The sequence below is a fragment of the Nomascus leucogenys genome, chromosome 3 (assembly GCF_006542625.1).
Source record: "Nomascus leucogenys isolate Asia chromosome 3, Asia_NLE_v1, whole genome shotgun sequence".
Classification (NCBI taxonomy): domain Eukaryota; kingdom Metazoa; phylum Chordata; class Mammalia; order Primates; family Hylobatidae; genus Nomascus; species Nomascus leucogenys.
In genome coordinates, this window is record NC_044383.1 from 92,942,412 (window position 1) to 92,967,179 (window position 24,768).

General features: G+C 42.8%; 1 protein-coding gene across 1 annotated transcript in view; it reads left to right on the forward strand.

Annotated features, from left to right (window-relative positions):
- CRYBG1 (crystallin beta-gamma domain containing 1) overlaps positions 1-24,768 on the forward strand; it is a 210,956-nt gene that overhangs the window by 141,819 nt on the left and 44,369 nt on the right. Inside the window, exons 3-4 of the mRNA XM_003278912.3 lie at positions 12,866-14,475; positions 20,325-22,659. Of these exons, the coding sequence (XP_003278960.3) occupies positions 12,866-14,475; positions 20,325-22,659 (3,945 nt within the window). The remainder of the gene's footprint in view (positions 1-12,865; positions 14,476-20,324; positions 22,660-24,768) is intronic.

The window sequence follows — 24,768 nt, forward strand, 5'->3', positions numbered from 1 at the left end:
GAAATAATTAATGATATGGGTAGAGATAAGCTAGGAATACATTTTCTGCAGCCTGTGATACATTAAAAATAATATAAATGAACAACTGTAGCAATTGTGGTATATCAGCATAATGGAATCCAATGTGACCATCAGAAATATTAATACAGGCCACACATGTAATCCTAGCACTTTGGGAGGCTGAGGTGGGCAGATGACTTGAGGTCAAGAGTTCGAGACCAGCTTGGCCAACATAGTGAATGTCCATCTCTACTAAAAATACAAACTTATCCAGGTGTGATGGTGAGCACCTGTAATCCCAGCTACTCAGGAGGCTGAGGCAGGAGGATTGCTTGAACTCGGGAGGCAGAGGCTGCAGTGAGCCAAGATCATGCCACTGCACTCCAACCTGGGCAAAAAAGTGAGACTCCATCTCAAAAAGAAAAAAAAATTAATATAGAGGTATATTTATTGGCATGAACTCAGTGAAAGAACAATATACCAAACAACATATACAAAATGATACTGTGTAATGCCCTGGGGAAAAATAAGCCAAGAAAAAAAAAATAGTAACAATGATACTTTGGGATGAAAAAATTAAGGATAATTTATATATTTTTCATTTAGTTATTTATATATTCTGACTTTCAAATGTAAATATATACTTTTTTGCATATATTTTGTTTGTTTGTTTGTGTTTTTGTGTGTGTGTGTTTTTTTTTTTTTGAGACGGAGTCTCTGTCTCCCAGGGTGGAGTGCAGTGGCGTGATCTCGGCTCACCGCAACTTCCGCCTCCCAGGTTCAAGCAATTCTCCTGCCTCAGCCTCCCAAGTAGCTGGGATTACAGGCACCAGCCACCATGCCTGGCTAATTTTTTTTTTTTTTTAAAGTAGAGATGAGGTTTCACCATGTTGGCCAGGCTGGTCTCGAACTCCTGACCTCAGGTGATCCACCCACCTCGGTCGGCCTCCCAAAATAGTGGGATTACAGAAGTGAGCCACCGCACGCAGCCTGTGTGTGTTTTTTTACTTAAAAAATTTTAAATTTAAATTTAAATGTTTAATTGACAAATAATTTTATATATGGGTATAATGTGATGTTTTGATGTATACATTGTTGTATACGTTGTAATTGTATACATTGTGTTGTATACATGGATGTACACATTGAAATTATTATATCCAGATAATTGACATATCCATCACCTCAGATACTTATTTTTTGTAATGAGAACATTTAAAATCTATCCTTTTAGCAATTTTAAAATATGTAATACATTAATATTAACTATGGTCACCATGCTGTGCAATGGATCTTGAAAATTTATTGCTCCTAACTGAAACCGTATACCCTTTGACCAACATCTCTCCAAACTTCCCCTAACTCACAGCCTCTGGTAACCACTATTCTACTCTCCACTTCTATAAGTTTGACTTTTTAAGATTCTAAATATAAGTGAGATCATGTGTTATTTATCCTTCTGTGCCTGGCTTATTTCACTTAGCACAGTGTCCTCCAGGTTCATCTATAGTGTTCCCAATGACAGAATTTCCTTCTTTTTTAAGGCTGAATAATGGTCCACTGTGCATACATACCTCATTTGCTTTATCCATTCATCCATTGATGGACACTTAGGTTGATTCCATATCTTGGCTATTGTGAATAATGCTGTAATGAACACAGGGGGCCAGATATCTTTTCCACATACTGATTTCATTTCTTTTGGGTATGTACCCAGAAGCAGGATTGCTGGCAGTTCTATTTTTGTTTCATTGAGGAACCTCCACACCATTTTCCATAATGGCTATACTAATTTATATTCCCACCAACAGTGTATAAGAATTCCCTTTCTCCACATCCTCATCAACACTTATCTTTCACCTTTTTGATCACAGCCATTCTAACAGGTGTGAAGTGATAATTCATTACAGTTTTCATTTTCATTTCCCTGATGAACAGTGATATTGAGCACTAAAAAAAAAAAAAAAGCCTCTTGGCTATTTGCATGTCTTCTTTTATGAAATGCCAGTTCAGATCCTTTTTCCATTTTTTAAATCAGATTGTTTGTTTTTGCTGTTGTGGTGTCTGAATTCCTTGTATATTTTGGATATTAATCCCTTATCCAATGTATGATTTGCACATATTTCCTCCCGATCTGTAGGTTTTCTCTTTACTCTTTTGTTTCCCTTCCTGTGCAGAAGCTTTTTAGTTTGATACAATCCCATTTGTCTACTTTGTTTTTTTGGGTCAAATATGTATTTATTTCATGGTTTTCTTTTCCATTTCCCTTCTCTTCCCCAGAGATTGTATTGGGCATTTTACAAACACGTCAGTTTATCCTTAAAATAATCCAGAGGAGGAATATTTTAGAAACTAGATTTTGGGGAGTCATTTGAGAAAGAGAATAAGGCTAGAGACAGGCCTTTGTTTCTATCTGAAAGTCGCTTACTCAGGTTCGGTGATAGGTGATTGCCCCAAACCACTGTCCATTCCATGATACACTGTTGTCTGACTCTTGATTGTTGATAGGCTGGAGATTAAAGGATTTCTGGAAAATATGTACATTTGATAAATATTTAAGTGCCTATTGGTACCAAGCATTGATGAAGAGTTAGGGACACAGGTGAACAAAATAACATTCTTGTTCCTCATGAAGCTTATGTTCTGTAAGCAGACACAGACAATAAAGAAGTATACAAATACATATGCAATATGGTTCAGGTAATGTTAAGTGCTATGAAGAAAAAGGAGAATAGATCATAGAAAGTGGCAGTGCTGTTTTACATAGGGTGATTCAAAAGTGTTCATCCTGCCTAGTTTGCATATCCTCCATACCTTATGAGCTGCAAAAAAAGAGATTTAAAAAAGAGTAGGCTTATATCATTTTCTTTATTCTAGCCATGACACATTAAAGATGAGTGCTCATAAGCAATGATATGCCAAGTTCTGCAGACAAGTTAACTCTATTAGAAACCACATCTGATAAAGCTGTTATTTTCATCTCCTTCTCACCAGTTGAGAACCATAAATTCATTGTGTTACTTACTTAGCTTCTATGATTTTAACCTGAGCAAAACATCAGCAAAATATCGCACTGTTAATAAAGCCAGCCATCACTGTCATAGGCCACTTTGTGCTTTTCAAAAGATGTTCACATGTATCATTTCACATGAATTTCTCAGTGCCCTGTATGATAGATGTGCAACTTTTGAGAGAGTAAGTGATTTGATCCCATTTAGTAGTATTCCTGAGTTGTTCATAAAAGTGTGAAATCTGCTTCTTAATTTGAAAAGTATTGGTAGAAAGTCAACAATTCTCACTAGAAACTACAGGAAACTAACACATTTCTGGGCAGTGTATATTAATTGAAAAGATAAAGATTGTTCCATTTTCTAGAAATAAGTCCACTATTAAATCCACACTTAAAAACATGGCTAAACTGACCTGAAGTTATGAGGTCTCAAGGTCACTAGAAGTCTCAGAGCCAGCCTAGCTAGGGTCCGTGCTGTGTTGGAGAGGCTTGTCTGTTCCTCTTGTCCAGCTCTCATTTCTCTTCTGGGTCCCAGTCAGCCCCAGGGCCCCTGACTTGGCTGTAGCTGTGCCTGGTCGGGGCAGGAAGGCCGTGTCAGTTGTCTCCAACGGCCACTTCACCCTCTTTCCCCCAACTTAATCCCCATCTCCCGCATCATATCATTTATACATGGATGATGCAACTGAAGTTTAGTCCTTGGTTCTATAGTACTTAGATTCTGAGACTCATCAGTGGCTTTTAAGTGTTTTAAAGTAACCATTCTTGATCTTTGACATGAATTATTGCACAAGTCATTCTTTTTAAATTGCATAAGGAATGTACTTTCTGGGTTACAAGTTAATAAAAAGGAAATAATTTGACTACTTCACAAGGAACACACTTCCATTTTCCAGTTTGGCTAAACTTTAGTTAGGAACTAACTTGTCAGTAATTTGATTTTGTTAATCAGGGTATGTATATAATCCAGGAGGTAGAATAAGAAATACTTTTGCTGTAAATTTCAAACTCCTCTATCTCCTTTTAGTTACGCATTATGCATAAGGAAAAAAATCACCAAATTAGGATAATACGTCTCAACTATAAAGCAAATTAATTCAGCCAGATAGCTTTGTGAGAAAAAGAAAATGTTGGGGAGACTATTCAAAGTACAGGTAGAGAAACCTTCTGGGGTACTTGTTAGTCGTAATTAGGCACACAGTAGAATTAGTCAGGATACTAGCACAGAAAACAGGTAGCACGCTCAAGCTGTGTAATTAAGGAAAGTAGTGAAGGACTATTTACAAAGTGTGGGCAAGGTTTTAAGAAAGCCAAGAGGGGCTAAAAAAAACCTTAGGCTTCAGGGTTCTTCATTCACATGGCCTCTTCCAAGGCCCTCTCCTTAAAATCTATAATCCAGAATTTTGTGTTGTCTTAAAGAAAACTCTCAAAGTTACATATGCCTCATGCCCCACAAAACTTCATTCTACCTGAAGCAATAGCTAATGAAGCCTTCCCAGCTGGCACCTGGTGAGGTCCTTTCCCATCTTAGGCCTGAAGGAGCAAGAGGGGAAAGTGGTTCGGGAATGTGGGGAGAGAGAACAGCGGCGAAGGTGGGCTGCCTGGCAGAAGCCCTGGTCACACCCAGCCACACCCAGCCCAGAGCCCAACTAAGAGATGGAGAGATTAGGGGGGAAATCAGGGCCTCCCACTGGCTGAACCTAACCAAATCCTAAGGACAAGAAAGTCAGTTTCTACCTTCCATCATAACTGGGAGCCTGGGGCGCAGACAAGGCTGAGGGAAGGTGAGCCTATGGAAAGATCCAGCACACTCTACCTACAGTTACCTGGATTCTAAAGACAGAGCTCCATCACAAGAGAGGGCTCACTGGCTGTTTATGCTATCACATCCATTGCTGTACTGCATGGCCTAGGAGAAAGCATGTAGGCCGTACCTTCATAAAAGTGACACATTAATCATTCTAGTAAAGTCTTATTTTTCTAATGATACATTATAATTTCTAACCGGGAAAAATACTGAGCTACCTTTTAGAAAGCCTGCTTTGTGTCTTAGGAAAAATAATTCGATTCTACAGGCCACAGGTTGCCTCTTTAAGGTGAGGAGAAAATTCTGGCACAATGTAGGCACTCAATAATTATCAGTGGAATGAATGAGTAAATGATCCTACAATTCAGACATTCCATGATCTTATCTTTTATCTTCCTTTCTGTTTGATCAAGTATCAATGGCTTGAAACAATTAGGTTTCACTTTGTCTCTGTCAAAGTATAAATGACTTAAAGACAATACCAACCCAAAACTAGGAGTCTGCTTTTTAAAAGAAGCTTTTTGGGAGAATGAAAATTTAACTTTTATAATTGATGGCTTTTGTATTCAGTGACACCGCTTTTTCCGGACACAGGTTAATCTGGGAGTTAAAAAGTCTGTCACTATTCTTTCACCCAATAGTATACCTTTGATTGTACCCAACAGGGTGATATTGTTGTTTGGCCTGAAGTGACAGCATTAGAAAAAAACAAAAACAAAAACAAAACACAACCATTGAGGTGTAAGTAGAGAGGCATGTGTTACGTTATGTTGAAATGACAGAGAAAAGATTTTTTAAAAAAAAGAAAAATTGCATCAGAGATGGGGTGGGCACTAGAAGTGGTGACAAATATTAGAAGCAGCATGGGGCAAGCAAACATTCCACCCTGGGAGACTGGGAGGAATGACATCGGAGAAGAAGGTTCTGAAGCCCTAACATCAAGGATTATTGGTTATATCATATGAAATTGGACCATAGATCAAAAATGGTCAAACGTCGCAGTTTCATATACCTTTTCATAAGAGATCTGCTTACTACTGGACAGTGTTACAGTCTGTGGGTCATTTAGTGTAAGCCTTAGTCTTCACTCCTTCTAACAGCCCTGGAAGAAATCATTATTGTAGCACAAATGTAATAACAGAGGTTCATAGTTCTGTCTCCAGAATCATAAAGAAGTAGCTAAATTATATCTAGTATACTCTTAGAGAACTGAATCATATATAATAGAAAATATTTTCAAAGTTAAAATGAAAAGCTTCTGTGCTTAATAGATCAGAGTTCATTTATGTGAACATTTCTTTATTCTTTTTGCAGAGTGTGTGTGTGTGTGTGTGTGTGTGTGTGTGTGTGTATTTAGAATGGGCCACATATATTATCCCAATCAATATCAGAAAGGAAAACACAAATGGAATGGTGGGGAGGATAGTTAATTTATTTTTAAGGCCTATTCCAAATCAGTGTCTGTGGTATCAGGGATCTGTATGTGGATCCTCACTTAAACTTAACTTCATCTGCCTGGTGTTTCTGATACCGAGATGATATTCTGCCATACACTTATCATGGGAAAATACAATTTTAACTTTAATTGTAAAAGTCTTCAGAATGAATATCCTGGAAGTTATAAAAAAAAAGATGTCTCATAAAAGTCTTTCTTTAAGATGGACTGGAGCGCAGTGGTGCAATCTTGGCTCACTGCAACCTCTACCTCCTGGGTTCAAGTGATCCTCTGGCATAGGACAACAGGCACGCACCACCTCACCTGGCTAACTTTTTTTTTTTTTTTGAGACAGAGTCTTGCTCTGCCAGGCTGAAGTGCAGTGGCGCCATGTCAGCTTACTGCAACCTCCGCCTCCCGGGTTCAAGCAATTCTCTTGCCTCAGCCTCCCAAGTAGCTGGGACTACAGGTACATGCCACCACCCCCGGCTAATGTTTTGTATTTTTAGTAGAGACAGGGTTTCATCATGTTAGCCAGGATGGTCTCAATCTCCTGACCTCGGGATCTGCCCACCTTGGCTTCCCAAAGTGCTGGGATTACAGGCGTGAGCCACCGCACCCGGACCAATTTTTGTATTTCTTAGTACAGACAAGTTTCACCATCTTGGCCAGTCTGGTCTTGAACTCCTGACCTTAAGTGATCCGCTGGCCTCAGCCCCTCAAAGTGCTGGGATTACAGGCGTGAACCACCATGGCTGGCCTTATTTTTCTGTGTGTATTTCTCCTTTTTCTCCCTCTTCCCCACTCCCCATCTTCGTTCTTTAGTTAGCTGTCACGAGTCTGAAGTCTTTCTTGCTTCTATCGAACAGAATTTTCTAACCCCTATTTTAACTTTTAAAGTTGAAGTGTAAAGTAGCTCAAATTCCTATATTTTTAAGCCACACAATTCATGCTATTTTTTTTTTTTTTTACAAAAAAACTACTCAGAAAAAAAGTTGCTCACTAGCACAAACACACATATGCATATGTTGTGAACAAGTAACATGGCCAATCCTATCATTTACAGTAATATCCAGTTGACTCATTCCTATGTGGCTGAATTGAAGAGCTAAGGTATCTTTCAGAAATCAACAAAGTGAGAGCTCTTAGGGAATCACAAGTGTTTAAAAAAAAAAGTTACTTTGTACATTGATGACCACATTTTAGAAGGATGCACAGATGACTACATGTAACAAGATTTTGTTCCACTTTCCTGAGTCAGATTTGGGCTGAGAGGCAGCAGTAAACCTGTGCGCCAGTAGCTCCATCAACATGTGGAATCCTCACTCAGGCAGAATAAAGCTGCCAAGTCTTGACCACACTAAGTTTTAGGCAGATAAGATTTTCGTTCTGATTTGTTTAGAACGATGTTTGTAGTTGTCTCCAAGAGCATTGACAACTCCTTTTTCGAAAGGGCGGAGGGATGTTACTAATTCTTTAGTAGCATCAAATACTTCATGTCCACCTCTAGCTGTCAGTCCCCCATGCTAGCTGTTGGGAAGGCAACAGGACATTTTTTCTGTTCTCAAAGAGCTTACATTCACTGGGGAATGAAAAGGTGGGAAACATAGGAAAACTTATTTTTTATTATTTTTTATAAGAAACATCACCTTACTCAAAATGTTATTAGATTTCTTTTCTTTTCCTTTTTTTTTTTTTTGAGATGGAGTTTCACTCTTGTCAGCCAGGCTGGAGTGCAATGATGTGATCTCAGTTCACTGCAACTTCCGCCTCCCGGATTCAAGCAATTCTCCTGCTTCAGCCTCCTGAGTAGCTGGGATTACAAGCAACCAGCACCACGCCCGGCTAATTTTTGTATTTTTAGTAGAGACGGGGTTTCACCACATTGGCCAGGCTGGTCTTGAACTCCTGACCTCAGGTGATCCTCCCGCCTCGGCCTCCCAAAGTGCTGGGATTACAGGTGTGAGCCACCGCACCCAGTCTAGATTTCTTAAAGATGTAAATAGATTATAAACATAAAACAAATGTCAATGACCCATAATTGTATTAAAATTAAAAAACTTAGTTTTGTTCCCATAGTTACTGTAAAAAGGAAAAACCCTTAGATAGTTAAATTTAGCAGAATTTATTTAAGCAAGGAAAAAAAGAAAAATTCATGAGGCGGCCAGCTCCAGAACCAGAACAGTTTCAAAAAACTAACATTTACATTATCTCCTTAACTAATGGGTAGCAGATGTTACAAGGTAACATTTACTAAGTGGTACCTGCAGATAGTAGGTGCTGCCACACCACGAAGGTTGAGAATCACCCAACGGCACTGCAGCTAGTACTGCCTGGGCCTCTACACGCTGCTGGAATATGATCTCGTGGATGGTTACATGTGCCCCTAATGAGCCACATTTCATATTAGCCAGCAAGAACACTCTGAAGCAGGTCCTAGCACACAACTCATGTGCTACCTCTACAATAGTCCTGTTGTGGACTGCTCCATCCCGGTTGGACATGGACGATGGGAGGGTGCCAAGTGCAGGTTCTGCACTGTGAGGTGTGCAAGCTGCCTTAAGTAAGGTGGGCAGAAAATACACAGTGAAAAGGTAAATACAAAGGAGGACCCGGGATTGCATATGCTCTGAGAACACCCAGCCTGGGAACCCTTAGGACCCTGCCCAGGCCTGTGGGAAAGCCAGGGGCAGAGGAATCTGAGGAAGCATGAAGAAGCTTGATGGTCGCTCGTGGCCTCTTTGCAAAACACTCCCCTTCCTAGCAAATTATCATCAAGCCTGGAAAGATGGTGGGTCTGTGGCTTCCCATCCTAGGTTTAAGACCCCAGACCCAAAGGCTCAAATCTAAGAAGGTACCTCTCTGACAACTCCCAGGCCAGCTAGTTTTTTTGTTCTCCATTTGCCTTAGTTTCCCCATGAACAATGGAAAGAAACAATCCCTGGTTGAAAAGAAATATGTATAGCATTTAAGAAGGGGTGTTCCTCAAAGCTGTGACTGAGGACTTTACTCAGGAGGCATGGGGCATTCTGAGCCCTGCTCAGATCATCCTGTTTGGAGATATGATCCTGGATACCCACAGGGACCTGGTCCCGTAGGGGAAGACTGCATTCCCCTGTAAACGAGTCTATCATTTGAAATGACACGAGACCCCTCATTAAGAACTGCATAATGTGGCTGGGCACAGTGGCTCACATCTATAATCCCAGCACTTTGGAAGGCTGAGGCAGGAGGATCACTTGGGCCGAAGAGTTTGAGACCAGCCTGGGCAACATGGTGAAACTCTCTACAAAAAAGTTAAAAATTAGCTGAGCATGGTGGCACATGCCTATAGTCTCAGCTACTTGGAAGGCTGAGGTGGAAGGATCACTTGAGCCCAGGAGGTTGAGGCTGCAGTGAGCTGTGATCATGCCACTGCACTCCAGCCTGGTCAATACAGCGAGATCCTGTGAAATGTGCACCCAAGACAGATGGATTGTGCCACACAGTGAATTTCTATTCTTTATTTCCCAAGGGAAAAACTCTGTTTTTAAAGAGATTGTATCTTAACTTCATTTATATATACCCATCTTAAATGTACAGTTTGATGAGTTTTGAAAGATATGTACTCGTGTAACCATCACCACAATCAAGATATAGAACTTTAACCCTCATGTTCCTTTGTGCCTCTTCCCTGTTGCACCACTACCACTTGCCACCCACTGACCCCACCCTCAGGCAACCACCGACCTACTTTCTATCATTATAGATTAGATTTGCACTGTCTAGAATGTCATATAAATGTCACCATACAGTATGTAACGTTTGGAGTCTGACTGCTTCTCAAAAGCATTTAGCATCCATATCCTTACATGTTTCAGAAGTCTGTTCCTTTTTTATAGCTGAATAATACTCTGCTGTATAGATGTACCACAATTTGTTTATCTGTTCACAAGCTGTGTCCAGTGACTTTGAGCTGTTTCCAGTTTTTAGCTATTACGAATGAATGAAGCCACTATGAACATTCATGTATTTTAAGGAAATTCAGCAGTCTGGCTGGTGATTAACAGGCTGCCCCTCTGAGGGGAGGAGGAGTCAAGTAGTTGAGCCAAGTTGAAGGGCAAGCAACCAGTTTTGTAAAAAGCATCTAATAGCCAAAAAAAAAAAAAAAAAAAAAAAATTTGTTTTAATGCCTATACTGAGCATAGAGAGGACTGCTGATCAAGCGTCTTTGCTGCATGGGAAAAGCAGATTGCAACATCATTGGCAGGACAGAGTAATACATATACTTAGTTGTTTTATTTTGACAGGGAATGGAATTAAGCCAAGACTCAAACCTATTTTCCCTGGCTACTTCTTCAAGATATGTTTGAAGGCCTGTCCAGACAGCAGAGACAAAGAGCTCTATGTCAGAGTCAGACTTTACCTGTGGTGGGACCTTGGACAAATGGGCACTAAAAAAAGACTACCTACCTAGCTGTTGGGAAGATAAAATGAAAGTGTGTGAGTCACAAGGGCCTGACCCATAAGGATAGCTCAGTAAACATGTATTATGATTTAAAAATCATGTCATACCTTTGAGTTGTAAAATAATCCAAATGTTTCCTTAGGACCCTTAAATCATACTTCGAATTCTTCCTATATTATTTATATAACCATTGAAGAATCAGATTAATCAAAATCTGGTTAGATTTTAGAGTCGTATGACGTCAGGTGCAAGAGCTCCGAGCGGCTGCACCGAGCGCAGCAGCAGCAGCTGTCTAGTCCCAAAGCGCCCACCAGGTGCTTCTAAGACCAGGAGAGTCTTAGAACCTTGAGAGCAAATCTGATTCATATGCACTTCCTCGGGAGCTGACTCTGGAGGGTGGGTGACCCGTAGTCTGTTCCTCTGGGCCGACTGTGGTTCTCGGGTGGCGGCAGAACCTCCGCGGCCTCTAAAAGGGGCCCCTGTGGCGGAATGGAAGAGCATGGGGTGGGCAGGAGGCGACTTGGATTTGAATTCTGACTTTACTGCTCTGACCGCCTCTCCCCCTCACCCCAATTTTGTGTCTCTTTATGGGCTGGCTGAGCTTCCTTTCCTCAGCTGTGTGCTAACAGCATGACCTTACTGGGCTGTAGCGGGGTGACACTATGTTACAGTACGACAACTGTCTCAACAAATGCTTGTTGACCTATTAATTTCATGCGTTATCTTTCCTATTTACCATCGCCAAAGTCCATTTGCTGCACGTAACTCAAACGCAATGGAGCCTGAAAGGGTGATTGGGGAACCTCCCCATAGTCGGTACTGTCCTGAATGTTCCTCTTCCAGGAAAGGCGGGGCTCTTTCCTGCGTCGCCAGGACTCAAGCTAGCACCTGGGTTTTGAATGTAAGAGTTCATTCTTAAGAAATACTGTAGCCGCACGTTTGGCCTGGTTTCAGAGGAGTCCTTACGCAAATACTCTTCCCTCTCCTAGGAGCTAGGCTGGGCTCGCCGCCCCTGCTCCCTCCCTTTTCCAGGCTCGCCCCCTCCTCTTCCTGCCCACCTCTATGCCCCGCACCTACCCAGTCCCCACTCTGGCAAACCCCGGCGCGCCACCGCGCCCATTGGCGGGTTTGCTTTTATTGGTTTGTTCTGAGCTCCCTCCCGCCTTCTGGAGCGGGCATTGGATGCTAGCCGTTTTGCTCCAGGCGATGTAAGAAGCCCAGGTTTTCCCCCTTCCTGGGAGCGCTGCGGATCATTCGCAGGCGGCCCGGCACCCTCGCATGGGTGGGCCGGCCCCTGGGGCTCCAGCCTTGCGCCCCCCGGAACCACATGTGTGGCGAGGAACGGGTCCCGGGGCCGAGTAGGCAGAGTCCCAAGCGCAACCTTCAGCCACGCCTCCTCGGCTCTAGGGGGCGGTGAGCAAAGGCAGTCACCCCTGCAACCTCGCCCGCTACCCCCACGCACTCCTCTGCGTTCACATGGTAGGAACTCCAACAGGCGAAAGCCTTTCCGGTGCGCTCAGCGGCCGCGGGATCACTTGGGTGTTTGAACGCTCGCGCGCTCCTCCCATTGGTGCTCGGGCTAAGGCGGGGCCCAGGTGCTCGCTTCCTCTGAGCTTGCTTAAGGTTTTCATGTTGCAAGTATGATATGTTGAACCCGGGTGGCTTCTTACTGTTCTCGAGAAGGCTGCTAGGACTGGTTTTTTTCCTTCGTCCTCCTTCCCTCCTACACAAAGAAAGGGCGGTGTTTCGGGAAAAAGTCCACCTTAGGATACTTAGTGTGTTTACTGCTGCCCCATGGTCACGTGCACGGCTGTTTATAAATTGCATCTTTATTGAGGAAGAAGGTAAAAAACCTAGAGAGGGCAAGGAACTATTTATTTTGTATATGTGATTATTTGGACCGTTCAAATTTTCCTTTAAAAAACAAGAATTATAATTCAAAGAAAATGCTATTCTAACTACTGCCAGAAACTTAAGGTGTTTAACAAAATTTCAAAAGTAAAACCGGAGTTTATTTTGTTGGAATGAATGTAACATAAACATAACTTTATCATTTTCAGTTAGAAACTCTGGTCTGTTATCATTTTGGCTGGTAGTTCTGTAATGTACGTCTAAGGGGAAACACACCAGACTCTCACATGTTCCCTCCTCATCCCTTTTATTTTTCAGTCCAGAGTACAACCTCCAGAAGAGAACAGAAGGAAGCCAGTCTTGGGGAAACTTGGCACTCTATTCACTGCAGGAAGGAGAAGGAACAGTAGAAACGGGCTAGAGAGTCCCACCAGATCAAATGCCAAACCACTCTCTCCCAAAGATGTGGTAGCCTCTTCTAAGCTCCCGGAGAGAGAGAGTGAGAGGAGCAGATCTCAGAGCAGCCAACTGAAGCAAACGGACACGAGCGAGGAGGGCTGCCCCCGGGAGAATCCCCAGGAGGCAGAGGGCGAGCTCCCCGAGAGCGGTGGCCCCGCAGCCCCGCCTGACGCCGAGCTGTCACCTCGCTGGAGCAGCAGTGCAGCGGCTGTGGCTGTGCAGCAGTGCCATGAAAATGATTCACCCCAATTAGAACCTCTGGAGGCAGAGGGAGAGCCTTTCCCAGATGCCACCACCGCTGCCAAGCAGCTGCATTCCTCGCCGGGAAATTCCTCCAGGCAAGAGAACGCAGAGACGCCCGCCCGCAGTCTGGGGGAGGACGCTTCACCAGGTGCTGGCCACGAACAGGAGGCTTTCCTGGGTGTGAGGGGTGCACCAGGGTCGCCCACCCAGGAGCGGCCCGCGGGAGGACTAGGCGAGGCCCCTGACGGAGCCCCCCGTGTGTGTGCCGAAGAAGGCTCCCTGGGGCCCCGCAACGCCCGCAGCCAGCCCCGCAAAGGCGCGTCTGCTTTGCCAGGTGAGCCTCCGGCCGAGGGCGCAGCGCACACGGCCAGCTCCGCGCAGGCAGACTGCACAGCCCGCCCCAGGGGTCACGCCCACCCTGCTAAGGTGCTAACTTTGGACATCTACCTGAGTAAGACTGAGGGGGCGCAAGTGGACGAGCCGGTCGTGATTACTCCCAGGGCGGAAGATTGCGGTGACTGGGACGACATGGAGAAGAGGTCGAGCGGCCGCAGGTCGGGGAGGCGGAGGAGGTCGCAGAAATCCACCGACTCCCCCGGCGCGGACGCCGAGCTCCCTGAGAGCGCTGCCAGGGACGACGCGGTGTTCGACGACGAGGTGGCGCCAAACGCGGCCAGCGATAACGCCTCGGCGGAAAAGAAAGTGAAATCTCCGCGGGCAGCCCTCGACGGGGGCGTTGCCTCCGCTGCGAGCCCAGAGTCCAAGCCCGGCCCCGGTCCCAAAGGGCAGCTCCGAGGGGAGTCGAACCAGAGCAAACAGCCACCTCCGGCCTCGTCCCCCACCAAGAGGAAGGGCAGGAGCCGCGCCCTCGAGGCCGTGCCCGCCCCACCCGCCAGCGGCCCGCGGGCTCCCGCCAAGGAGTCCCCACCAAAGAGGGTGCCCGATCCCGGCCCGGTCACCAAGGGCGCTGCGGCCGAGAGCGGGGAGGAGGCGGTGCGGGCCGTCCCCCGCGAGCTCCTGGTCAAGAGCAGCTCGCTGCTGCCAGAGATCAAGCCCGAGCACAAAAGGGGCCCGCTCCCCAACCACTTCGACGGCCGGGCAGAGGGAGGTCGAAGCAAAGAGCTGGGCAGAGCAGCCGGAGCGCCTGGAGCTTCTGACGCCGACGGCTTGAAGCCCAGGAACCATTTCGGCGTGGGCAGGTCGACAGTGACCACTAAAGTGACCCTGTAAGTAGCCGCGCAAGTCCCGGCTGAGCTGCTGTCCGCACACGTGCTGGGGGTCCGCTCTGAGAGGCTGGGGGTCTTTGCATTGTGGAAGAAATGTCTGTTCACTGAACTTTCCCCTCCATGCTGAACTTCAGATAGTGAAGGGCCAGTTTACACAGTCTAGGTTTAAGATGACACCTGTGGCAGTCTCCTCAGTTAATTCCCTTTTTAACACAACATTTAAGTTTAACGAATGTAAACATAGGATATCCCTTGAAGCTCAACGTTTATGTAGATGAGAGATAAGACTTCACGGCCTGACATGAGCTGATTCCATTCTTTATTCAAAATGTACAAGGGTGTTCCAACTTGGGATGTTCTTAAAATGCATGTGCTGTGAATTTCAAAATATGGAGCAAACAGTAACATGTTAAATACGATCCAGTAGCTTTGACATGTGTGAGTTTTGAGAGAATTCGCAGAACCTTTTATGGAACTCAGTGCATTTATTGGCAAAAAGCTTAAACAACACACACACACAAGAAAAGTTCCTAATACAAGTATCTTGGTTGCTTCTTCCCCTTTATAATGTTAGGGAGTCGTTTGATACTTTTGGAGCCAGGTTGAAAAGTAGTTCTCAGTTACTGAAAAAAAGATCAGTGTTCTTACTGGAAGATTATTTGCTACATGAAAGCAGCTGTGACAGGTGTGAGTTTAAGATAATTCCAAAACATTTTATGGAACTTAGTGCATTATTGGCCTAAGCCTTTTTCAAAAAGTCCCTAATTTATGTATCTTGGTTGCTTCTTCCTCTTTGTGCTGCATGAAAGCACAAAACAACTGTGACTACTTGCTGTTAAGTTTATTCATTTCACAAGTAATTTATTTAATACTTTATATGCAAGATATTGTGCTAGGCACTGTGGGGGGAAAAAACCCTACAACTATGACTCAGGATATTGCCCTGAAATTTTTATAGCCCCATCTGGCACACAAAAAGCACACAAATCAAATAACAATACGAGATGATATCTCATGAAATTGCCAAACGAATGTTACCATCTGTAAAGCCTGGGAAAGTGCTAGCGAGGAAGAAATCACTGCTGGTGCTTTGGAGGAGCTGGGCCTTGTGCCTTGATGATAAATGTAATTTGTATAGGTGGACAGGATAGGGCAGGTACTCTATGAAACTGATAAGACCCTCCCTTTCCACACTTCTGCTCCCTCACCACTCCCACTTAGCATAAGTGAACAATGATTAAGTGCTTAAGTTTTTCCTCCATTCACATATTTGTTCGAAGAGTGGGTATTTTAACATTATCATTATAATTCTTGAATTTAATGGTTTCTTTCATTCTATTTGATTTCTTGGATAAGTAAGCTTTAGAGGAGGAGAGTTCTGATTGGGTGAACTCTGAGAACTGAGAGGGAAGTATGCTTAATGAATAACTTGACTACCTCACCAACTGCCAACCTGGAGACCTTTGATATAGTCAGTGATTTATTCTGTAATGGTAGGTAGCATCAGAGAAATAAGCTAGGTGAATGATGCCTATTATTTATAGAAGACCAGTGTGATTGAATGCTAAAGCCTCCTAAATGTGAGCTTTAGAGAAACATTCCTGTGTACCTTATGAAGGATGGTTCACCTGTCTTCCAATTAGAAGACACCAGTAGAAAAACCAGAAATGTTACACTGCGAAATAGTAGGCTAAACAAACAGGAAAGATGATCTTATAATGAAATTCTTCGTTTGCTGTTCTCTGTAACAGAACTAAACCAAATATCTCTTTCCCAGTTCTGATTAATTTATACCTAAACATTTTCTTTACCAGACATTCAATGTATTTGTTTTGCCATGTATTTGCCTTGCACATGGTCATTTGGCAAATTATTGACTTAAAAATTAACAAGTATTTCTAGTCCTTTGACCAATCTCTTTGTGACTGATGGTTTTTTCAGACCCTTTAATTCTTCCTATGACCGTATCGCAAGATGTTAATCAGATTATTCTTTAAAACAATTTGAGACTGAAGAGTAAGAAAAACTATTTCATATTTCCTGAAAAATGACACTGAAGTAGCATGTTTCTTTATGCTGTTAGAAAAATGATTCCTTCAAGTTCTCTACCAAGTGCTGAATGTTGAAATTCTTAAAATGGTACATGTAGAATAAGGAGAATTTTCCTCTTATAATAAAACTATAGCTTTTTGGACTCCAAATTATTTTCCCCTGTCTCATAATGAAGGCATTACAACATGAATTATAGGAGCCTTCCTTTTAATCAGTCTGAACTAGGTTAATTGTAGTGACTCTTGGTAGCACAACTTAATAGCACAGAAAGTTTGGTTGTAAAATTTATTTTGATCTTGGTGTAAATCTTTAATGTGCAGATATGTGTTTCCTGTCCTTAAGGTAGCCTGTTGGCTAACCTGTGGTATTTTCTATTTACATCATAAGATATACTTCGATGTTTGAATCGAGTACCCTTCCTTGAACTGATCAGTGAGAATTTTTAAAAAGTATATTCTCTGGTATGTGACCATCCTTCATTAACTGATAGCAAATTGAAGCTCTCTATTTCTAATCATCTCACTAGTTTCATAATTTGATCTTTGAGGAAATGCTTATAAATTAATTTTCCTTTTAAATTTAAGGTATGGGCCTGCAATAAGGGAGCCTAAGTATCTTATGGAGATATTGGGGAAAGCAATGCCTGGGAGAAATTTGTGAGCAGAGATCAAATTTATTTATTTATTTATTTATTTTTGAGACAGGATCTCACTCTGTTACCCAGGCTGGAATGCAGTGGCATGATCATGGCTCACTGCAGCCTCGACCTCCCCAGGCTCAGGTGATCCTCCCACTTCAGCCTCCCTAGTAGCAGGGACTACAGGCACACCACCATGTCTGGCTAATTTTTGTATTTTTTTAGACAGGATTTTGCCATGTTCCCCAGGCTGGTCTCAGACTCCTGGGTTCAAGTGATCCACCTACCTCGGCCTCCCAAAGTGCTAGGATTACAGGCATCAGCCACTGATCCCAGCCTCAAATTTAGTATCAAGTAAAATTCATAAAAATTAAAATCTGAATTCTCAGTGCTGCTTTTGGAGAGAATATTTTATCCAGAAGGATAAGGTGACTCACCAGCAGTCATACTGCCTGTCCCTTCTAGAAGCTCCTTAGGCCCAAGCTTCTTTTTTTTTTTTCTCTTTTTTTTTTTTTTTGAGACAGTCTCACTCTGTCACCCAGGTTGGAGTGTAGTGGCACAGTCTTGGCTCACTGCAACCTCCACCTCCCAGGTTTAAGCAATTCTCCTGCCTCAGCCTCCCAAGTAGCTGGGATTACAGGCATGTGCCACCACACCCGGCTAATTTTTGTATTTTTAGTAGAGATGGGGTTTCACCATGTCGGCCAGGCTAGTCTGGAACTCCTGACCTCAAGTGATCCACCCACTTTGGCCTCCCAAAGTGTAGGGATTACAAGCATGAGCGACTGCACCCAGCCAGGCCCAAGCTTCATGAAGGCCAAGTCCATGAAGGAGAGGCAGTAAGGGATTTCAGCGTCTCCACTTATGTGTTCTCATTATCAAAGTGGCCTCTAAAGTCTATGTTATGTTATGGATCTCATGATAATTCACTGACTTTAAATGATAAAGATGGAAAGAACCAGAGGAGCTCATTCAGGCGGGTATAGTCCAAGCCTATCTGGGGAAGCAGAATAGTATATCGGTTGGGAGCATGGCATCTGAAACCAGAGCACCTCACTTCAAATTGTGGCCCTGTCACTTATTAGCTGCATAACCTCAGGGAGTTACTTCTCAACACCTCAACTTCCTCAGCCAAAAATAGAATGTATAAAGTTGTATATTAATTAAGTAAGCCCGATGAAGCATTTCTCAAGGGCTTGACAATCACTGACTGTTAGTGGTTATGCTTTATGTCTCCCAGTTTATAAACCACTGGACCAATGGTTTAGACTTTTTTTTTTTTTTTTGAGACAGAGTCTCGCTTTGTCACCCAAGCTGGGGTGCAGTGGCACGACCATAGCTCACTGCAGCCTTGATCTTCTGGACTCAAGTTATCTCCCACCTCTGCCTTTGGAGTAGCTGGGACTACAGGCACGTACCACTTCACCTGGCTAATTTTTTGTTTTGTTTTGTAGAGACTGTGTCTCAGTATGTTGCCCAGGCTGGTCTTGAACCCCTTGGCTCAAGTGATCCTCCCTCCTTGACCTCCCAAAGTACTGGAAAATGCATATATATATATATATATATATATATGCATGCTTTGGAATCCTCTCTTCTAAGAAAGTTTAAATAGGAGCAACAAATAAAACAGATACTGGGAGTGGTTCTGGTTGAAAGGAGAGTGGACAGCCCCATCCCCGTCCCTACTTTCCCCAACTGCAGCCCTTGAAGAGAACCCCAGGGATTCCTTCAACCATAACCTGGGGGAAATAAAAACAACTCTGTTCTAAACCATCTCATTTTTTTTAAAGATGAAGAAGGTAGAGTCCAGAGAGGTAAAGTAACTTGACCAGGTTCACACAGATAATTAGCATAAAAGCCAGGACCAGAGCCAGAGAATGCCAAACAGAGCACATTTTGTTTCTCTGAAAGAAAGCACTGTGTACATTCAAAGACTTATTATTTCCACTGGGGGTAATTATACCCAAGAAATGTGACAGAGAGAGGGGAGACTCTCTTGCCCAAGAAGTGGTGACAAAACCAACAGTTGCATAATTGAAAAGTGAATGATGGTATATCCATATGATGGACTTCCATGCAGCATTAAGATAACTTTTCAAACAAATTTTTGGTAATCTGAAAAATGTTAACTATAAGGTTAAGTCATTTTATTTCTTGAAAAAGCAAGATATCAAATTATATGAACAGAATCATCTCTGTTCTATTCAAAATATTTAATTATGCATATAAAAAGATTAGAAACGTGTAAAAATGTTAACAGGGATATTGTCTGACTGGTAGGATTATCAGTGATTTTTAAATATTATCCAAAGTTGCTATAGTGAACACACTTAGAGAAAATCTTATGGGGGAAGGATGAGAGGAATAAAATATCCAAAGAGGTCAATAGTAGATGAATTTTTAAAATCTATCCTTTTGAGATAATATTAAAAAAGTTATGCTACAATAAAAATACATAATTGATGTTGGAGTATGGGAATGCATTAAATATTTAAATTTCTTCTAATGTTCTTCAGGTCTTAAGATGTCTTCCAACTCTAGCGCCAAGCACTGTGCATACATGCTACGTACTCAATAAATTAGTTCATCCCTCATCCCTAGAGTTTCTTGGCTATATAATCTTCCAATCCCTCATATGCAAGCAAAACACCCATTAAAAATAGTTGATAGTGTACTTAGGACTATTTTAAAATAGTTTCATTAAAAAACAAATGTGGCAGAGAATGGTGGCTCATGCCTGTAATCCCAGCACTTGGGGAGGCCAAGATGGGAGGATTGCTTGAAGCCAGGAGTTTGAGACCATCCTGGGTGACAAAGACCCCATTCTACAAAAAAATAAAAATAAAAAAATTAGTTGTGTGTGTGGTATGTGCCTGTAGTCCCAGCTGCCTGGGAGGCTGAAGCAGGAGGATTGCCTGAGCCCAGGAGTTCGAGGCTGCAGCAATCTATGATCACACTACTGTACTCCAGTCTTGGTGACAGAGCAAGACCTTGTCTTAAAAACACATGTGCGCACACACACACACACACACACACACCACACTCCAAATGTTATATATCAGGGAGATGTTGGCTTTTCATAGTTTTATAATTAATTGGTTTGTGTGTTCACTTTTTAAAACTAGGTCAATAACTTTATCTTCCTGCTTTTTCCTCACAGCCCTGCCAAGCCCAAACATGTGGAACTAAATCTTAAAACCCCTAAGAATCTTGACAGTTTGGGAAATGAGCACAATCCATTTAGCCAGCCAGTTCACAAAGGCAACACTGCCACCAAAATCTCCTTATTTGAAAACAAACGGACAAACAGTAGCCCAAGACACACTGACATTCGAGGCACAAGGAGTACTCCTGCCTCTAGTAAAACGTTTGTTGGGAGGGCAAAGCTGAATTTAGCCAAAAAAGCCAAAGAAATGGAGCAACCTGAAAAGAAAGTAACGCCAAACAGTCCCCAGAATGGTGTGCTGATTAAGGAAACTGCTATAGAAAGCAAAGTTACTGTCTCGGAAGAAGAAATTCTGCCAGCAACCAGAGGAATGAATGAAGACCCTTCTGAGAATCAAGCTCTTGGTCCTCAGCCTAACCAAGATGATAAAGCAGATGTGCAAACAGATGCTGGCTGCCCTTCAGAACCAGTGGCTTCTGCTCTGATTCCTGTCAAGGATCATAAGCTCTTAGAGAAGGACTCAGAGGCTGCAGACAGCAGGAGACTTGTACTTGAAAATGTAACCAATACAGCACAAGACATCCCCACCACTGTGGATACCAAAGATTTACCTCCAACGGCCATGCCAAAGCCGCAGCATCCATTTTCTGACTCACAGCCCCCTGCTGAGTCATCTCCTGGGCCTTCTCTTTCACTGTCTGCACCCGCTCCTGGGGATGTTCCCAAAGACACATGTGTTCAATCGCCCATAAGCAGTTTCCCGTGCACTGATCTAAAAGTGTCAGAAAACCATAAAGGATGTGTTTTGCCTGTGTCTCATCAGAACAATGAGAAAATGCCACTTTCAGAACTTGGAGGAGAAACAAACCCTCCTTTGTCCACAGAGCATAGTCCAGAAGCTGTGGGAAGTGAGTGTCCATCCAGAGTCCTCGTCCAGGTCAGGTCCTTCGTGCTCCCCGTGGAGAGCACCCAGGATGTGAGTTCCCAGGTCATTCCAGAGAGCTCTGAAGTTAGAGAAGTGCAGTTGCCAACTTGTCACAGTAATGAACCTGAAGTGGTTTCCGTTGCAAGTTGTGCTCCCCCACAAGAGGAAGTACTGGGCAAAAAGAGCATGTCACCCGAACATTCTCATTGCACAACAGAGCTCGCGGCAGAATCTGGCCCACAAGTCGTGCCACCAGCATCAGAGAAAACTCTGCCTATTCAGGCTCAAAGTCAGGACAGCAGAACACCCCTGATGGCTGAATCCAGTCCCACCAACTCTCCCAGCAGTGGAAATCACTTAGACACTCCTCAAAGGCCAGATCAGACTGTTACAAACGGCCAGGATAGCCCTGCCAGCTTTTTGAACATTTCTGCTGGTAGTGATGATAGTGTATTTGATTCCTCTTCTGATATGGAAAAATTCACTGAAATTATAAAACAGATGGATAGTGCAGTTTGTATGCCCATGAAAAGAAAGAAGGCCAGGATGCCAAACTCTCCTGCTCCTCACTTTGTCATGCCTCCTATTCACGAAGACCATTTGGAAAAGGTGTTTGATCCCAATGTGTTTACCTTTGGTTTGGGGAAGAAGAAGGAAAGTCAGCCAGAAATGTCACCAGCTTTACATTTGATGCAGAACCTTGACACAAAATCCAAACTGAGAGCCAAACGTGCATCTGCTGAACAGAGCGTCCTCTTCAAGTCCCTGCACACCAACACTAATGGGAACAGTGAGCCTCTGGTGATGCCGGAAATCAATGACAAAGAGAACAGGGACGTCACAAATGGTGGCATTAAGAGATCGAGACTAGAAAAAAGTGCACTTTTCTCAAGCTTGTTATCTGCTTTACCACAAGACAAAATCTTTTCTCCTTCTGTGACATCAGTCAACACTATGACCACGGCTTTCAGTACTTCTCAGAACGGTTCCCTATCTCAGTCTTCAGTGTCACAGCCCACGACTGAGGGTGCCCCGCCCTGTGGTTTGAACAAAGAACAGTCAAATCTTCTACCCGACAACTCCTTAAAGGTCTTCAATTTCAACTCATCAAATACATCACACTCCAGTTTGAAAAGTCCAAGCCACATGGAAAAATACCCGCAAAAAGAGAAAGCCAAAGAAGATCTGGATTCACGAAGCAACCTACACTTGCCAGAAACTAAATTTTCTGAATTGTCAAAACTGAAGAACAATGATATGGAAAAGGCTAATCATATTGGAAGTGTTCTTATATCAAACTTGCCAGACTGTGCAAACAGTGACACCGACTTCATGGGTCTTTTCAAATCAAGCCGGTATGACCCAAGCATTTCTTTTTCTGGAATGTCATTATCAGACACAATGGTAAGTAGCAATATATTATTATTTATTTGGGGTATTCTTAAAGCAAGGGAAGAGAGGGATGATGAGCAACTCATGTTATTCTTTTAGAAATGGTTAAGCTTATGTGCTATAGTTTTTATTCATTCATCACATATTTGAAAACCTGCAATGTACAAGGGACTGTTAGAGTGCAAGAAAAAAATGTACTAAGAGTCTTCACTGACGGCATCTGTAGTCTTGCAGGGAGATAAAGCTACAAATGTTCTAAGGCACATGATCTTTTTTTTTTTTTTTTTTTTTTTTTTTGAGACAGAGTCTTGCTCCGTCGCCCAGGCTGGAGTGCAGTGGCGCAATCTCAGCTCACTGCAACCTCTGCCTCCTGGGTTCAAGCGATTCTTCTGCCTCGGCTTCCCTAGTAGCAGGGAATGCAGGTGCGTGCCACCATGCCAGGCTAATTTTTGTATTTTTAGTAGAGACTAAAAATACAAATACGGGGTTTTTATCATATTGGCCGGGCTGGTCTCAAACTCCTGACCTCATGATCCATCTGCCTCGGCCTCCCAAAGTGTTGGGATTACAGGTGTGAGCCAGCCTGACTAGCTGGCAATAAATCTTTTAAGACACGTGAATTTATATGTTGTATTATGAAAGGTATAGGTAAGCTTTTGGAGTTCAGAGACAGACAAGATGATTTTTCTTACCTATTCTATGTAAAAATGCTCAGTGCTATACTTAGAATTTTGAGGATTTGTGAAGCAGCTTCCTCTATTTGGGAAGTCCCCAGCCAGGGAAACTTTTTCTTAATCCTTCTCTCTGTGAGATTCACTCTTTGTTCCCATAAGTAGCAATAGATGTTTATCCTATGCAATTGAGAAAGTATTTTCTCTTTATTGGGAATTAGTTTTCATTAGGGAAATATTTTTTTACCCTGCAAAGCTGTGGGGAATAAAGAATTTTGGTTTTCATTGGATCTTTTCTTAAATATTAGAGAGAAGACAGCAAAACATGATTTTGGGGAATAATTTTGATTTCTGCATCTTCTTTTATCTCACTTCAGAAGATGTTTACTTTACTCGGTTTTTGATGTGAATTTGTGCCTTTTTTGCTACCAAGCTTATTTAAGGTGAGAGAGGACTATGAGAGAGGAAGGTGGAATATATGTTTAGTGATCAGCTCTGCCAGGCTAGAAACCTGAGTAGGGCTTGTTTTCTGGTGGTCCTTCCTGTGAACCCGGCTGTCTGGCAAGTGTGGACCGCAATCCAACACAGTTTATCCAGGCAGAAAATACCTTGCACCTTTCCTCGTCTGTACAGGGTACTGCAGCATGGTTCAATGTATTGTATTGGCTTTTGCTACAATCCTGTCAGAGAATGTGATGTTGCAGGCTCTTTCAAAATATATGGTTGGGTTTCCAGCAGAGGTGCAGATCCCTTTTTCATGTGATTTCATAAACTTTCGTAAAGTTTGGGTTTCAGATGTTTGGTATTAGGACCCTTAACATTTAAAAATGATTGAGAACCCCAACAAGCTTTTGTTTGTATGGGTTCTGCCTATCAGAATTTATTATATTAGCAACAATTGCTGAGAAAATTGTAAAACACCAGAACGTACAAGTGCACACTGCACCAGTGCTTAGAGCAACGATGTCATCACACATCATGGAGCCTTGTACTCCACTGGACATTTGAGACAGAGATGAAAAAGGCAGATGACCTCTTCTTATTATGAAAATAGTTTTGACCTCATGGACTACCTGAAAGTATCTTGGAGACCCCCCCAGTGGCCTCTGAACCACATTTTGAGAACCACTGCTATAAACAAATAAGACTGAATCAGCCTATGTACTCAGAAATCATAAAATTCTAACCATTTCTATTAATAGTTATATAATAGAAATATTAACTATTTCTTTCAAGCACAAAATTTCCACCGGTCCACTTCCCATTCATTACTACTTTGTTCTTTTTAATTGTTCTTAGATCGCTTTCCTTATTTAACTACAATCTGACAAAGTTAATAACAGAATATACAGTTTCCCTATGAAAATCAAGTCAAATGACGTAAAAAGGAAAAATAAAATCTTTACACTTTTTCTAGGCCTTTTTATGATTAAAAAATATGGTCTTTCTT